The 17,506-nt window shown below is 46.6% G+C and overlaps 1 protein-coding gene and 1 non-coding gene across 5 annotated transcripts in view; one reads left to right on the top strand and one right to left on the bottom strand.

Annotated features, from left to right (window-relative positions):
- PTPRG (protein tyrosine phosphatase receptor type G) overlaps nt 1-17,506 on the top strand; it is a 773,199-nt gene that overhangs the window by 675,094 nt on the left and 80,599 nt on the right. For all 4 annotated transcript variants that reach the window (XM_053598712.1, XM_053598711.1, XM_053598714.1 and 1 more), the window contains one exon: nt 9,167-9,296. In XM_053598712.1, coding sequence (XP_053454687.1) covers nt 9,167-9,296 — 130 coding nt within the window. The remainder of the gene's footprint in view (nt 1-9,166; nt 9,297-17,506) is intronic.
- Nucleotides 15,675-15,781, bottom strand: LOC128592899 (U6 spliceosomal RNA). Its single transcript, XR_008382109.1, has one exon. It is a non-coding gene; the product is annotated as a U6 spliceosomal RNA (small nuclear RNA).

Here is a 17,506-nt window from a genome sequence, read left to right as displayed (position 1 = left end):
TCTTGGCATTATACTCACAGCGACCTCAAACTTTTGGGCTCAAGTGATCCTCCTGCCTCAATCTCCTGCATAACCAGGACTACAGGTGCCCTCACAATACCCAGCTAGTTTTTCTATCTTTTGTAGAGATGGGCTCTCACTAGAGCTGTTGCTTAGGCTGGTCTCGAACTCCTGAGCTCAGGCAATCCACCTTCCCCAGCCTCCCACACTGCTAGGATTACAGGCGTGAGCCATCATGCACAGCCTAAAATTTCATTTTTAAAATTTACTTGAGAGGAAAGAAAGGAGTAGTTAAAAACAAAAATAAGTCATAGTTCAGTGTCATAAACATAGGGCAGAAATCATGAATGCAATACCTACTGGGAATCTTATAGCAAAGTTTATTTAAAATAAATAATATTGGGAGCACTTATATGGACTTTCAGAAAAGTCCAGGGATAGTTTTGTTTTCAGGTTTGTTTTTAGAGACATTTTCTTTATAATTCTGCCTGCCTCTCGCACTGAGCTGTCTTTTTCCTGCCATGTCCATAGGAAGTAGCCTGGGGTGTCTTGAAGGGATTATTCAGCAGCCTGTATGGTTTAGATTCCTGCCTAAAAGTATCTGGGTCCTTGGAAATTTCTGTTCCCCACTGAGTAATCTTTGCACTAAGACAGGTTGTAAATCTCTTGGTGTAAAAAACCAGAACCCACCAAGGACAAATAGGTTTCCAGAGAGGTTAGAAGCAAGAATTCCAGTTGTAGGGGGTGGTGTACTGGAGGAAAGGTGGGCGTACAGCCTTTGTCCCTCACTGACTTCAGCCATGTGGTGCTGCAGCTGAGTGTGTGTGGTGACCGACTGGTAGGGTAGGACTTGCTGTATTTATGGGGCCTGGGATTAAATTAGGATTTATCAAATACTCTGAATTTCCCAACACCTAATTGAAATAGAGATGACAGACCATCATTTGATTGTTTGAGTCTGGCAAATCAAGCTCTCTGTGAATCAGTAAAGGAGCACTTAACTCACAGGAACCCCAGACCATGGGATGAATGGAAAACAGTGACACTCTGATCCAGCCCACAAGTGTCAACACAGTGGCCTGCCGCAGGAGAATATAAGTATTTGTAACTAACCAACAATCATTCCTCTGCAATGGTAGTTGAGGTAATATCAGGACTCCAGAAAAATAAAGGGCAATGTTGTGGCCTTGTAGTAAAAAAAAAAAACAACACAAAAAACAGCTACTTTATCACTTCACACTTGTTAGGATTGCTACTATCCAAAAAAAGAAAGAAAAAATATATATATAGAGAGAGAAAATAAGTGTTGGTAAAAATGTGGAAAGATGGGAACCCTTTGGACATTGTTAGTGGGAATATAAAATAGTGTCATCGCTGTGGAAAATGGTATGGCAATTCCTCAAAAAACTGAAAATAGAATTACCATATGACTTAGCAGTTCTACTCCTGGGTGTATAGTTGACTCTCGAATGACACAGGCTCAAGCTGTGCAGATTCAGTTAGACACAGATCTTCCCCCACTTTGTCACCCCTGAGACAGCAAGACCAACCCCTCCCCTTCCTCCCCCTGGGCCTGTTCAGCATGAAGATGGCTTGCTTTGTAATGACCTCTTCCACTTACGTGAATAGGAAATATATTTCCTCTTCCTTAACGATTTGCTTAACATTTTCTTTTCTCTAGCTTACTTCTTTATAAGAATTCAGGGTATAATAATTATGACATACATACAAAATATATGTTAATCGCCTGTTTATAGCAAAGTTTTGGGGGAGTCAGAAGTTATATATGGATTTCTGACTTGAATCACAACTCCTGCAGTGCTCAAGGGTCAACTATCTACCCAGAAGGATAGACAGTAGGATCTCTGTGAGTTGTTTGTACACCCGTGTTCATAGCAGCATTATTTATGACAGCCAACAGAGCAACCTGAGTGTTCAGCACGGGATACATGGACAAATCAAGTGTGGTAGATCATACATACCACACATAGAATGGAACACTGTTCAGCCTTAAAAAGAAAGGAAATCCTGGTGCATGCTACAACATGGGTGAACCTTGAGGACATTAAGCTAACTCAAATGAGCCAATCACCAAAAACAAAACAGAACAAAAACAAATACTGCATGACCCCACTTACATAAGGTGCCTAGCATAGAAACAGAAGGAAGGATGGTGGTTGCCAGTGGCCGGCGGAGGGAGGGATGCAAAGCTGTTTACTGGCTATAGAGTTTTAGGTTTGCAAGACGGAAAATTTCTAGAGGTCGGTTGTATGACAATGTGAATATATTTAAAGTCATTGAACCATATACCTAGATGTGGTTAAGAGATGGTAGATTTTGTGTTACATGTTGTTTTAACCACAATTTAAAACAACAAAACAGCCACCCTAATTTCACAGAGGCAGGAGGTTTTTAAGGAGGGATGATACTCAGGACAAACCTGGTGACGTCAGCCATGATGAGAACAGGCCCTAAATCTCTGAGTAGACAGATTGTCCTTCTCTTCATCCTTCTTGCAAATGAAAGAATCTTGCCTTTCCCTCCTCCTAATAATGGTTTCTAAGACCCAAGCTTGCTCTTAATCTGGACACGGAGGGGTTCTCATCCTGTGGCAGAAGTTCAGCCCTTACTGGAAGGTAGGAGGCGTTTCACATGGGTCCATCTGATACGTCGCCGCCTGTAGCTTTTATAGTACATTGTACTCCGTTTTTATTTGCTTCTACTGGGATGAGAGCCAAGCCAGTAAAAGGCAAACAGCATTAATTCAGTGATGACATATGCCACTGAAAACTGTTTTTCTTTTCTTTTTTTTTTTTTTTTATTTTTTTAAAAAGCAGAATGGAGCCACTTTACTCAGATGCTGCTGGGTGCTGAAATAAAGACTGGGTGGAAGAAAGGCCATGGGGAAGTCATTAAACCTTACCGCCCGCCCGAGTCTGCCCAGAGGGCGTTAGTTAGCATCTGGCTCCACGTTTCGTTTGGGAGACATTTCTGAAGCAGGCTCATTCTCTGAGTCCAGGCCTTGGCTGTCCTCACATCTTCTGACCTTCTAGTGGCCGTTCATCTGCACATCACATCCATGGGGGAAGCAGTGAGGATTTATTTGACAGCCCCTTTCTCATACTCCTCCTCTGCACACAGATCAGCAAGATTTAGCTCAGGAAAGGCTAAGAGAAGGGTCCATGTTCATCGAGGAGAATGGACCATGTAATGTGGGCAGAGCAACAGCATGATTAGTCTCTAGTCAAAAAATAAGCTTTCTTCACAAATGAATTGGAGAAAGCTGCTTTGTATGGAAATAGCCTCTCCTCCTGAGCCAAGTTAATGGATAAAAATCAGGATCATGGTCAGGAATTTATTAAACCATGATTTTTGCTTTTGAGCTTGAGCTCTTTTTAAAGACCCAAGTTAGTGGTGTTCTGCTGATTCATTGAATCAAACTGTCATCCCAGGGACTGAAAATTTGGCTGTCTAGAGTGAGCTGACAGTAGGAGCCCAGGAGTGAGGAAAGTGGGTCTGGCACGGACATTAGGGAGTAGTGAGGCCTGTGGCAAACCAGTGAGACATGCCCCATCTGAAGGGCCTGTGCTGCTTGGTTCCAGCTGATATTTACCACATGGGAATTCAGGCGTTTGTTGCCAGCCTTCAGCATTCCTAGTAGAAGCTTCCATTGCTGATTTTTATATGCACTCTTCTGCTAATTAAATGATGGCAACTAACTTATAATTAAAAAACAATTACTGGGAGCGAGTTATCAAACCAAATACATCTGTGGGTTGCCAGTTCACAAGTCATGGCAGGCATGGAAAAGCTTGTCCCGCTGGGGAAACTGTATCCTCTGGATGAACCAGGGATGAAGAGGAGGCATTGTACCAACCCAGAGCTCCTACGATTATATTGGTGTCAGAATCTGGGCATGGTGGAGGGAAGCAAACCCTCTAGCAACAGGGCAGCCCAGTTCTGCTGGCCCCTTCAGGAGATAGCTAGGTTTGAAGAGAAATTCTGAGAAGCTGCTCCTCACAATTGGGAGGGTCTAGTCTTATCATAATGACAGCACTTGAAACTCTCATATACATTTTGAGACAGAGTCTCACTCTGTTACCCTGGGTAGAGTGCTATGGCGTCATTATAGCTCACAGCAACCTCAGACTCTTGGGTTTGAGTGATCCTCTTGCCTCAACATCCCAAGTAGCTGGGACTCCAGGTGCCTACTACAAAGTCCTGCTCGTTTTTCTGTTTTCAGTAGAGATGGGGTCTTGCTCTTGCTCAGGCTGGTCTCGAACTCCTGAGCTCAAGCAGTCCACCAGCCTCAGCCTCCTAGAGTGCCAGGATCACAGGCATGAGCCACTGTGCTATGCCTCTTTAATGATTTTTGAACAAGGGGCCCCATGATTTCATTTTGCATATGACCCTGTAAGTCATGCGTCTGTAACTGACACAAGCTGCTTTATATAGCATATCTCATTTAATCCTTATGATGCTCCTAAGAGGCACGTGTTGTCTTCTGCCCTGTTTGGCAGTGGAGGGCCCAGAGCCTCAGAAGTGAGCAGCCACTTAATCAAGGCCATACAGTGAGAGAGACCTGGAGGTCTGCCTGACTCCAGAATACAGGATCGTAACCTTGTGGCATATCCCTCAGAAGCACTGAAAGGTTTATAGCGTGTTCTGCTGTCTAGAGCTCTAGGCCTGGGGAGTGTTCTTGGGGGACTGGGAGCACAGGGGGAGGAAAGCGTCTGCTCTGCCAGGCAGTGTGTTGTGTGCTCCTAGGGGTTCACTATTTTATTAGGGCCACAGAATGAGTCAGCCAGCAGATGAGTGTTTGTTTCTGGTCTCAGGGCAAACTCTGAAGTACTAGCACTTTACCAGCCATCTCATCACAGGCAGCCCCTGTGCTGATTGATGCCCAGCATGTCATAAGTTCTGTGTGACTGCCACTTATGCTCTCAGATATTTTATTGCCCCAGGCTAGAGTGCCATGGCATCATAGCTCACAGCAACCTCAAACTTTTGGGCTCAAGTGATCCTCTTGCCTCAGCCTCCCAAGTAGCTGGAACTACAGGCACGTGCCGAAACACCCAGCTAATTTTTCTATTTTTAGTAGAGATGGGGTCTCACTCTTGCTCAATTTGGTCTTGAACTCCTGAGCTCCCAGAGCGCTAGGATTACAAGCATGAGCCACCACACCCAGCCCATTCTAAATGTTCTGTAGGTACTAACTCATGGCATACTGATGCCGTGCAGTAGGCTATAGTGTTATTTACCTTTACGGAGGACACAGACTCAGAGAGGACAGATCACTTGCCCTGAGTTGCCAAGCTTATAGGAGGCACAGATTTATGACGGGTCTTCCATATGCAGATGGAAATCAGCCCAGCCTTTGGGGACCTATTGTAATCAAGGAGAAATTATAGTTGAGTATGATGTGTACAGTAAGAGCAATATGAGATGATGATGACAGTGGTCACGATGATGATAGTATTGTTAGCATTTGCTTACTGTCGGGGATATTTCTAAGCATTCTACATGCATCTTCTCATTGAATTTTCCCAGCAGTTCTATAAAGTAGGTTCTTTTTCTTCCATTTTATAGATTAAGAACTCCTGGCTCAAATGAGTTTAAGTTATTGACTAAAGGTCACATGGAAAGTGGCAGGGCAGGATATGAATCTGCAGTTCTAACTCTGCCTTTGGAGGTGGCACCAACTGAGGGCTTGGGGAGACCTCACAGAGAAGGCAGCACATGAACCAGGATCGGAGGACCAGAAAAAGCTTTCAGGGTCAGGCGGGAAAGGGATTCCGCCAGTGGGAACAGCAGAGGTCAGGGAAAAGAGGTGGAGCCGTGGCCCAGAATGGGCTCTGATCGGGTGAGTGGCTGGAACACAGGGTGGGGTGGACGGCCCCATTCCTCAAGGAGCTTGTTCAGGAACTTGGGTTAGCTGGAGGCCATGAGGAACCCCCTCAAGACAGTGACAGGAACAGATTTCATGTGATCACCTGGAAATGGAATCTAATTTCAGGCTTCTGGAACCACAGACAAAGCAACACTATGAATTTGAAAATGAAACCAACTTTGTCACGCCCGCATGGAAATAGAGTGCAGCCCTACTTTGGCCTGGCCTTTGTAGAAAGGACCCCGCATGAGTTGAGGTCCAAGTGAAATCATTGTCACAATAATTTCCTTAGGTCTCCCACTCCCTGCAACTTACTGACACCTGAGATCTCCACAGAAACCACCATTTGGGAACTGTCCCCGATGGGATTTCTGAGGGTGTTCAACCCCACGACTTGACAGGGAAATGACTCAGAGTCATGCGAATGAGAGCCCGGCTCTAACCCGGGCAGCTGTGACGTCAAGACCTTCGTCTTCTGCACCTCCATTCCCTCCTCCATCAATAAGGAGGCCATAGTGGCTCATAGTGGCCGTAAGGGTGGTTCACAGCCTTTTCTGGGGCCTGCACCCTCTCTGACAATCTGATGAAAACTTAGAACACTCACTTTGTGGAGGAGGAGGGAGGGACAGACACAAACTACAGAAAGATGCACATGGATTCAGGAACGAAGTAATGTGCCATTGATCGTCACAACCAGCTGCTCATTCCTCAGCCCCTCCTAAGGCCCAGAAATTCTGGAGTAGTCACTGTTTACTGGTTTCAGGATGGCAGAAATACATGGAGCTGGCATTTCTAGTAACTGTTTAGGAATGTAAGTGTGAGGAACCACATTGGCCAAGAGTCCTTTTCAGTGGTTTAGGATGAAAAGGACATGAGTTTGCGTTCTGGGAAGTAGCATAGCCAAGAATTCTTTTCTGTAAAGAACAAGGAGACAAATAAGACAGCCCCTCCAGTACCCCAAGGCTTCTCAGGGTGGAGACTGAGTTAATTGAACACGTAGCCTATAATGTCAACCTTCCTGATATTTTTCCATTAACAGACCTCAAGGTCTTGGAGAGACCCCCACTGCCAGCCAAATAATTGCCTGGCTGAGGCCCCACAAATGATTCTCATTTGCAACTCAGGTCCCTCCAGCCAGCAGAGCTTTGCAAGGGAAGCATTGTGTCCAGGGCAAGAATGCACGTCTGTCCCGGCTCAGGTTTAAAACCCTGCAGTCCCCTTAAGTACTAAGGCCTCTTCCCTTAATTCAGCCTCTCATGGCTCTGGCTGATCTGTTTCCTGATTCTCTATCTTCCTATCTTGATCTCCCCCCACCCCCCCGTCATTCTTCTACTGATGACAATTTTCTCCTTCTAGAACACAAATCTTCCTTGCATTTAACCCAGTCAACTCCCATGCATCCTTCAGAACTTGCCCTAAACCCCCAGGAAGCGGGGAGCCCTCTGGAACCCTTGCCATGGGTAGCTCTTCAGCTGGAGCCCCTTGGGTCTCCGTTGGTCCCACATTCATTGTGCTCTAATACCTTGTCCTTGTGCCCACCTCAGTCCCTTTGGATGATCCCTGCCCCGTGGGCATAGTGTTGCTCCAGTCTGACGTACAGCTTCAGCCCCATCCCTGGTGCACAGCAGGGCCTTGGCAGATACCTATCTAATGAAAAACAGAGCAAGGGTTAAGAGACATGGGCTGCCATAGCTAGGAGGCACTTCATGAACAGCAGAGTGCTCTGTGGTGGTTTCACCTGCTGGACTCTGTCTTCTTACCTGTGGGCTGGGACGAATCCGACCCCACCTGTTTCTCAGGCCTGTGCCTCAAAGAAAGGAGGTGATCGATGTGAAGTACATTGGAGGAAACCCGGGGAAATGCATTCTAACACACTATTTTTGGGACTTTGGAGTCTTGCCTCTTTAAAAATCTGCTCCCAAGGCCAATTATTTCTTCCCTACTTAGCCCACCTTCTCTCACCTGGAAACCCAGCCTGATTAGCTCCGCGTTTAGTCCGTCCTGCAGAGGGATGCTCCAGGCTGGCTCAACACTGACCTCGTTTTTGCAGAGCAGGAGGAATCCTTGCTGAATCCTTAGCACAAGTCAGCCTGTAGCCAGCTTTGGATTTTTCTAGGGGCTTTTTCCTGCGGTCACAGTTACCCATTGCTGTCTCGCTGCCCACCTCCTGTCATTGCTTCTGTCCACCTGCCCTTCCCAGCCCCAGCCCTGCACCTGAGCTTCATTTCATTTGGGCCACCGGGCACTTTCCAGGTTTGTCTGCAACTGAAGGAGGGACAAGGATCTCCTGCTGAGGGTCCCAGGGACTCCTGAAGGTACCGGGGTGGGGCCCAGAGAGTTACAGGAAGAAGCTGCCCAGGTAAGAGCAATGGGCTGACCAGAACCATCCTGCAGTTGCCCTCTTAGCCCTAGATTTTGGCTGCTGTTTAGAAGCAGGTGTGTGCTGGGTGCAGGGGCAGGCATGGCTCTTTGTCTCCAGTTGTCTTAGAAGCTTTTAGAAGGATCTGGGGTAGGCGAGGTGTTTGAAGGAAAAGTTAGAGAATGAGATTTGAGGAAAAACAGGACCTCTGGGGCCTGGGTGATGGGACCTGCTGAGCAGAAGCGCGTGGCACTCCTATAGGGTGTGCTATGTTGTCTTGAAGTCACTGGCTGAAAGTGCCGGGTGACAACTCCATGGCCCAGGCTTGAGTCCTGCACCCCCTCCTGGCCAGCAGAGCGGGAAGCCCCATGCTCAGATGGCTGTCCCACTAAGGCTGTTAGAGAGAGGGAGGTGATTTCCCAAAGCAGAATTGGGGTATAGTTAGTGCAGGAAGGGGTATTGGCTGCTTAGCCACAGTGACTAGATGGCCACTGCTGTCCCAGCCGGTCCTCCAGGTTCTCCTGGTAAAACCTATCATGCCTGCTCTCACACTGGGGAACCCAAGGAGCTCTCCAGTGGCTGTTGCACCCCTGATCCTTGTTGAAACTTGAGCCCCTGTCATTAGAACATCCTGGGGCCCCTGTGGGTTGGTAACGTACTTGGAGTGTCTTCTGTATTGCTCTTTACAGCACATCTTGAACTCTGTCTGCAGATCCATTGCACTGACCATTACTGAATGAAAGAGGTCTTGTTTGGGTTGGGACGGGGCAGGAAATAGTGAGGGCTGCACGTTGCCCCTCCTGTCATGGGAGTGATGGGACCTGCTGAGCAGGCGGCCCAGTTCTCCAGAAACCACACCATACTCTGGCTGCTCAGCTCTTCTGACCTCTGACCGGGATGATTTCTCTTTGCTGCAGAAAAGAACACTTCTGGAATGATAAGCCGTCCTGCCCCAGGAAGGATGGAGTGGATCATCCCTCTGATTGTGGTATCAGCCTTGACCTTCGTGTGCCTCATCCTTCTCATCGCTGTGCTCGTTTACTGGAGGTGAGTAAGCCAGGCAGCACCTGGACAGTGCGTGTGGGGCCTGGTGCCAGCGAGGCAGCCCGTGGCTTCTGCATTCAGGAAGGTGAGATGGCTGGAGGGTTTCTAGTCTTGCCACCTGGGAGAACCTCTTGTCTTTGGAAGACGACAGCAGGCCAGAGCCACTATTGAGGTCGAGGCACTGAGGGTAAGCATCTGGCATTTAGTACCAAAAAGGCTTTTCCTTGAGAATCAGAGAGTTCCTAGTTGAGAGCCCAGCTCTGCTGCTTGCTGGATTCAAATTCCATGTCCACTTTGAACTTTAGTTTCTGAACTATGAAATGAGTTAATAAGTTCCATAGTGTTTCCCCTTTTTCTGGGATGATGTTTTACTTGGTTGTAGACATTTAACTATTCCTCTTTACCTTAAAATTGTTATAGCCCCTTGCCAAAAATTAAACTAGATGATAGGAAAACATGTAGCATATGGTGTGGCTTTTAATACATGTGAGATAAAAATGGCCGACTATGAGCCATCCTGCTGTGATTATCCTTCAACTGGCTCTCACCGCTCTCACGGGAAGCAGCCTGCAGCCTCTGTGCGGAAGTTGTGTTTTTTCTGCTATACCACCTCCGCCAATAGAACTGAGTGGGTGAGGCTGGTTACCTTCACCTGTCAGGCTAACATAGGAGGCCTCTGCCCTTTACCCAACAGGCTTTACCAGTAAGAAACAGGTGTCGTATTTCATCTCTCCCTCTCCTATCCATTTACTAAATTCTTTCTGAGCCCCTATTGTATGCAGTGGTGACACAAAAGTGAGCAAGACAGTAAAAATCCTTACTTTTAGTGGAGGAGACAGGCAGTAAACAAAACAAACAACTATAACATGCGATTTCTAAGATGGTATTCAGTGTGTAATGGCGAGAACTAAGTCTGTGGGGGTGGGAGGCTTGCAGGGCCTGGCTGTTCAGAGTGGTCAAGGGAGGCCTAACTGGGATATGATACTTGAGCAAAGACCTAAAGAAGGAGGAAACCAAATGAGCTCCATCTGGTGCAAGTTCCAAGCAGAGGAAATAGCACATGCAAAGGCCCTGAGGCACATGCACTTTTGGTGTGTTCCAGGAATAGCCAGGAGATTGTTCATTGGCTGAGCATGTGGGTACAGGGGGAGAGTGGTAGAAGAGGATGTCAAGTTTGGAAGATACAGGGCAAAGGAGGATCCAGTTGTGTGCAGCTGTACATGAGACCGCTGGTAACGCATTGCCTTTCAGCCTAAGATAAGCAGGGCTTGGTACAGAAGTGTGTTACGGTTTGACCTCAGGGTTACTTGGCTGCTATGTTGAACACAGACAGGAGGGGAGCAGGGACTGTCAGGGAGGCCACTGTTAAGAAGGGTGTGATTGTGGCTCAGAGGAGGTTGGCAGTGCAGGGGGAGAGCCAATTGACTGTTGGAATATTTTGAAGGTGGGAGCAAGAGAATCTGCTGACAGGCTGAAGGTATGTCCTTGGGTCTGTCTCAATTGGTCAGAACAGGGACATAAGGAAGGGGGCATCTCAGGTTTGCCCAGCTGTCTGACAGTAGCCGTAGGAGCATTAGTGCTGCAGACCACTAGTTCATGGAGTATGTTGTGTTTGGGGGTGACCAGAGGAACACTAGACTCACCTCCATGTCATCCCTTTTCCAGAAAAGAGTGGTTTGCAAACGTGTGCCTGAAACCCGTTAGGAAATTGAAGGCCACCTAATGTGAGTTTAATGGAACATGTAAAACAACAAAGGCCCAGCTGCCCTTGGTTCTGCTTGGTGCTGCCTGGGTAGTCTCAGACTCTCCCCGTAGGGGAGCAGAGAGGTCCCACCGCTGCCCCAGGCTCAGTGATCCTGGCTTAGCACTCCCAGCATAAAGAAGCACTTTGGACCAAGCAGTTCTAGCAGAAACCTCAGAATATTCCTGATTGGCCCACCTTGAGACTTTGCCCATGCCCTCTGCCCAGTGTGAACAGGAAGGACCATGTAGCTGAGCCAGCTGGCCAAGGCATGAGTATTCAGGCAATGCTTCTTGTAGGAAAGGGCTGTATAACGTAGTAAAGACAGCTTTAAAGTCTTTCCATTCAAGATGTACCTTCCCTTTAGAAAATGACAGCTGTTTATATTTACAAAGAAAACAGTAAGTCCAAATGGAATATATAAATTGAAGATTATATTAATAGTTCACATCTAAAATATTTTTATGATGTTTATTTTATACATATATATATATCCGCCCCCCCCCCCACACACACACAAAAGAAAGTTGGGTTTAAAGTAAGCAGATCTGTAAACTCCATCTATTAGAGTCTGGATTTGAGCTTCTACCAAACCTCTAATGCCAATAACCAAAAAAATGAATGTGAAGGAAGAAATTCTAACTAAGCAAGGAAAGTAAAATTGAATTAGTGTTGGGATGGATGGGTTGGCTAAGCAAACAGCCTAGAGGGGACAGAGACCTTTTTCTACCCAGCTTTTTTTTAAGTATTAATGTGAAAGAAAGAAGCCTCAAGCACCTCACATGGAAATCGGTGAATAGACAAGAGATGCGTATTTCCCTTTGGCAGGACGGTTTTGAAGCCAGAACAAAAGCTCTTCTAAGACACCGCGAGAGTGGGTGATTGGCAGCTGACTTGACTTAAGTAGGACCATCGAGGCAGATCGAAACCTTGGGCGGCAGCCTGGGGTTCAGAGCAACTCACTGTGGCCAACAGTTTCTACCACAAGCAGGACGGGTCCTTCACAGTTCCTGCTCTGGTTTCTGAGTGGTTTATTTGGAGTTGTTGACTGCTGTTTAAGTTTGTGAAATAGTGGAAAACTAAACCCAAGGTCTCTGAAGTCTGTCTCTGCGCCAGTCTCCCACTGTGTGCTGGTGTTAGTGCTTGCTCACGCTCAGCGAGTCCTTTTGGAGTGCTAGGCACTGTGCCAAGCACTTTGGGCGGCATCATCTTGTGTGATTCTCACAACCAGTCTGGATGGTACTATTCCTACCCCCTTTCCTTTGACCAGGGAAGAGGGAGGGAATTCGCATGTGTTGAGTGCCTGCTGTGAGCCAGCCAGCATGCCATATCATCTCCCACTGATGACACTGGTCAGAGCCCTTTTTTTTGCAATTGACAAAAATCCACTTCAAAATGCATTAAGCACAAGGAAAAAAAAAGTTTGTGGATTCAAAGAATTGAAAGATGTGGGAGCATCAGTCCTGGCTGGATTAAGGTGGAACGAGGACATGAGGGCTTAGCTGGGCTGGTCTGTCTCTATTTCTCTTGCTCTCTGTTTCTGAGATCCGCTCCATATTGATTCCTCTCTGAGGTAGGACCCTCTGCCAACACGCAGTGGCCTCTGGCCACGTTAGACTTAGATCTCTCCATCCTAGTGGAAAGGGAATCTCTAATCGTTCCACTTAAGTCCCAACAAGGCATCTCTTAGGACTGACTTGGGTTATTTGTCCATGTCCAGTGGCCAGAGGGATGGAATGCTATTGCTGATTCTGAGTCTTACATTCAAATCTGCAGCCCAGAAGTAGGATCAGTGCCATCGCCATCAAAACCAGGGACTTTATCCCCGAATCACCAGGCCCAAAACAGTGTGGACAGCTTCCTGTTACTTCCGCAATGCTTGCTGAGTTCCTGCCACACACTGTGCTGGGCCTGGTGATTCAGGGATGAAGTCCTGTGGTCCTCACAGTTCACTGAAAGGAACAGATGAGTAAATACAACAGAGGATGGCGAGTGTTTAGAGAAAGGTAAGTCTGAGTTGCCATACACTCAGGCAGGGCCTCAGCCCAGCCTGGGAGAGGGCCTGGGTTCAGGAAAAACTCCCTGGAGGGTCTCACATCTGAGCAGAGTCTTGAAGCAGAAGCAGCTGTACCCCAGGTGAAGAGGGTGCAGAGGGACGAGGCTACAGAGGGAAAGTTTGGCTTGCTCCAGGCAGAAATACTCATATGTAGTCGTTGTCGCTGGAACAGAGTATGGGGACAGCCAGGGCCAGATCATAAAGGCCCTGGATGCCACCTAAAGGGTTAGGTACCTTACCCTGGGGGTGATCGAAAGGCCTTGAAGGAGCAGAAGCTGCAGGAGGGCCAGTTCAGGAAGAGGTGCTATTGTATACAGACACCGGGACACGGGCCCAGAGCCACACAGACTGGGTCTAGAGCGACAGTCCATCACCTTCTCCATCGGGGTATCCGTAAAGCCATCGCCAGGCCCAAAATTGGCGAGCTGTCATCTCCCAAGGGATGAAAATTGGTCTGGAGAGATTTTTTTTAAAACTTACCTATGTTGTGTAGAAAGCACAGATGTACATATGGCCTGTACCCAGATAGACTGTGCCTTCAGGGCATTAAAATTGCACTGGAAAAGAAAAAGAAAAAAAATTGCACTGGTAGTGGGCGAAGAGGGATAAATGTCGAGAAAGTCTCTAAAGGCCCTTAGAGGAGATGCTGGTGAAAAATAGGTCAAGAAACCCCACCTTAGAAAAGACCTCCACCAGCTTCAGCTTCTTCATCGCAAGGAGAGAATTAAGAAACAGCCCACACAGGACAGGTGAGGATTCAGAGCAGGAGAGGCTCGTCCCGGTGCCTGGCATGGGGAGCACCTGCAGTCATGAGTGTTACGCCAGTTCTGACTTGAGGCAAAAGGAGAAATTTAACTCTGGGTCCCGGTGTGCCCCCAAAGTAGTTATTTTTTATTAAAAAAAAAAAATCACTCATACATATGTAAATGATGTTGTCCCTTAAATGTTATCCTATTGTGTTAGCCATATATAATTTCCAATACGTGCGTAATAGGTCCATTGCACAAAACATGCTTGAAAATAATTTTGGGGATTTCTTTCTCAAGTTCATTTTTTTTTTTTTTAAGGATATCAGTTGTGTGAAGTTTTTATACTAGAAATAGCTAAAAGTCATCTGTTTGGAGCTAAATATAGTATAAATGTAGGTTAACCAACTGAGCAGAACCACGGTGAGCCAAAAAAAGAAAGGGGTGACTATGAAGTTAATGAAATTGAAATTGGTTTAAGTGGTGCTCCTGTGAGCCAAAAGGCAATTCCTGAGGAGGACATCCCTAAGTCACTGGGTTAAAGATGGACCCCTCCCCTCCCCCACCACCTGGGAACCACTCGGGAAGCCCACCAGCAGCATCATTAATTCAGGGTTGTCTGGGTTAGAGTAAACTTCCCTGGCTGCTGCCCCAAACATGTCCCAGCACCCCAGGGGCTTGACAGCACACAAAGGGTTATTTTCTCCCCCACGTCAAGTCTGGAAGGGTTTGTTCCTCTTTCTGGAAAATGTCTCCCAAATTGCTGCAGCAGGGACAGAGAAATCCAGAAGGGACCCAGCTCTCGCTTGCTTGGTCCCCAAGTGACTCCTTCAGTTACTGATGACCATGGATGGTCACACACCCAAGGACCAGAGGAGGGTGGGGAGCACATGAGTACTTATAAGGCACTGCCCCTGGTGTTCTTAGATATTTAGAGCCATTGGCATCATTGGGTTATGTGTATGTTTCCTGAGAGGGACAACTTTAGAGACTGTTATTAGTCTCATTACTTCCAACGTAGGCGAAACTAAAACGTAGGGGTAGAAATGACATAATCTGTATGTCTGAGAGACCTCCGATGCACAGAGTACCATTGAGGACCCTTCGAGCAGTACTTTTCCAGGCAGCAACATGGGTCTGGAGGGAGAAATTTATTTTAAAGTGTTGTTAGCTGAGATGTTATAGGTAGGATGCAGCAGTTCTCCCTTGAATTCTCCTCGCAAAGGTCTGCCTTGAAGAACAGTGGGAACCAGAATCCATAACGATGCGGAAGTTGCTGTGAAGCCAGGAAGAAATGCACGCAAAGTGATTCTGGACAAGGGCAGGATCATGGGGCAGCTAATGGAAATAAAATCAGCTAACAGTTACAGCTTGTCTCCTTTCATAAATGGCATCCCCATTGTGTGCTGTATACATATTGCAGTGATACCAGACATGCAGTGGTTCAGAGCTGTCACTAACAAGAGAGGAGACATCAATTCAATAGTTTTTGAAGTGTGTCATTTTGGCCTTACTACTAAAGAGGGTAGCAAAACACACCTTTTGAATTACTACAGTCGGAAAGTGCCTTCCAAGTGCCATCCCCTGCCCTAACAAGACAAGCTGTTAAATGGCACCAATGTGCTGACATTCCTGAAAAGACTTGGAGCAGCACAGCCACTGCCACTCAGAGAAGAGGAACATTTTTGGAAGGTTTCTTTTTGATTTTCATAATTTGAGGTAGATGCTGGGAGAGTAGCTGTGTGCCGGGTGTCCAATCAGCGCACTAGAGTGTACAACTTTTTAAATTCCCCAGCAAGCAACTGTGAGCAAGACATTCATGTCCACTTAGAATTTTTTTTTTTTTTTAACGCTTCACGAATTTGCGTGTCATCCTTGCGCAGGGGCCGTGCTAATATTCTCTGTATCGTTCCAATTTTAGTATATGTGTTGCCGAAGCTAGCACGTCCACTTAGAATTTTAAGTATTGTGAAGATATTTTTAATTTATGTTTTTACTTATGTTTTAATTATGTTTTTCCGTAATCCTGAGGAACGTTGCTCCAAAGGTAACTAACTCTTGTCTCTCTGAGGAGCAAAGTCTCACCCCCAGAATGGCTTTGTGTATCTCAAAGCCTGTATACCCAGGAACCTTTTATTGAATATTTACCGTACCAGACATGCTCAGCAGACTGTCCTCGCCTAATCAACATACAGATCCTAGGATACAGTCATAACAATTATGTTCCTTTTGCAGATCAGAAAAGCAAGGCTTAGTAAGGTCAGGTGACATGCTCAAGTTGCAGTGTTAATTTTTGGTGGAATCTGGATTTGAACTCAGCCTACTTGACTTCGTACTGTCTTAACCAGTACGTTATCTTGCCAAGATGAGGAGTAGCATGCCTGGAATTTGACCACCCAAGAGACTGTCACTGGTTGACATACGAACGTAGTCAACATAAGGAACCAGGCTTACTGTACTGATTATGTGTGGTGCATGTCCCATCTGTGAAGATTACGTCAACTTGAGGAGGTGGTCAGTGTAGGGAGGTGGTAACAATGGAAGTTCTCCTGTCCTTCCTGCAGCCTGCTTTTATAATGCATAGCTGTGTGTCAAAAACACACCCCAGAAAAAGGGCCGATCTCAGCTGCTACACGGTGGTGGTAAACTGGTTTGGAAGGCCAGATACAAACCATCTGTGTTGGAGTTGCTAAAATCATGTGGAAGAAAACTTCAGGGACCCACTACATTTTCAAGTGTTCTAGAAGCTGATGAATGGTTTCTGCAGCCAGTGACATCTTTGTTATTTTGAGAAGGTTTTAATGTTGAATAACATATAACCTGTTTGGTCTTTCTTAGTGCTAGCTGATCAATGCTAGTTTCCTTCTTGATAAAGTCAGTATCTTCTTTTTTTTTTTTTTTGTAGAGACAGAGTCTCACTATGTTGCCCTCGGTAGAGTGCCGTGGCATCACACAGCTCACAGCAACCTCCAACTCCTGGGCTTAGGTGATTCTTTTGCCTCAGCCTCCTGAGTAGCTGGGACTACAGGCGCCTGCCACAACGCCCGGCTATAAAAGTCAGTATCTTCTTGAGTGTAAGTTTAGGGAATTCTCAAAAGCTGCTTTACACTTTTGTAAAGTGTACTTCTCAGGTTCAGATTCAGGAACAGAAAACTGGAAACTTCACAGTGGAAACTGTCAAGTCTGACCCGGATTTGCTAACGTTTGGCCCCAGGAGCCTCTCGCACTCTGATCTGGTAGATTCCTGTCCCCCTTTAGCACATGACTGAGCCATCTGTAAATTCTGTGGTAAATCAGACAACACCAATTTAGCCACATAGGCAGATAAGGAAGGTCTCTCATCTAAGTCCCATCTTTAGATTTTCAGAAATTTTGCATGTGTTGGTGCCTCCTCATTAAGAATGCTATTCATGAAATCAAGTGAGTTTTTGTTGACACTGTGATTTTTTTTTTCTTCCCTGGATGTTCAGTGGGAGACAGAGTGTAATAAATATGAAGGGATGCAAACCGCAAATGTGTGGGGGATTTGTGTTGGCATAATGGAGGCTCAGGCAAACAAACAGATGCGTGCGAAAGTCAAGTGTGGGCACGTGAGAACTCCCCTCTCTTGTTCGAGGGCAACTGACCACATGTGCCTCGCTGGAGCGTGGATCCCTCCCATACCACCGGA

Source organism: Nycticebus coucang, chromosome 8 (genome assembly GCF_027406575.1).
Source record: "Nycticebus coucang isolate mNycCou1 chromosome 8, mNycCou1.pri, whole genome shotgun sequence".
NCBI lineage: Eukaryota > Metazoa > Chordata > Mammalia > Primates > Lorisidae > Nycticebus > Nycticebus coucang.
This window is presented reverse-complemented; position numbering and strand designations above follow the sequence as displayed.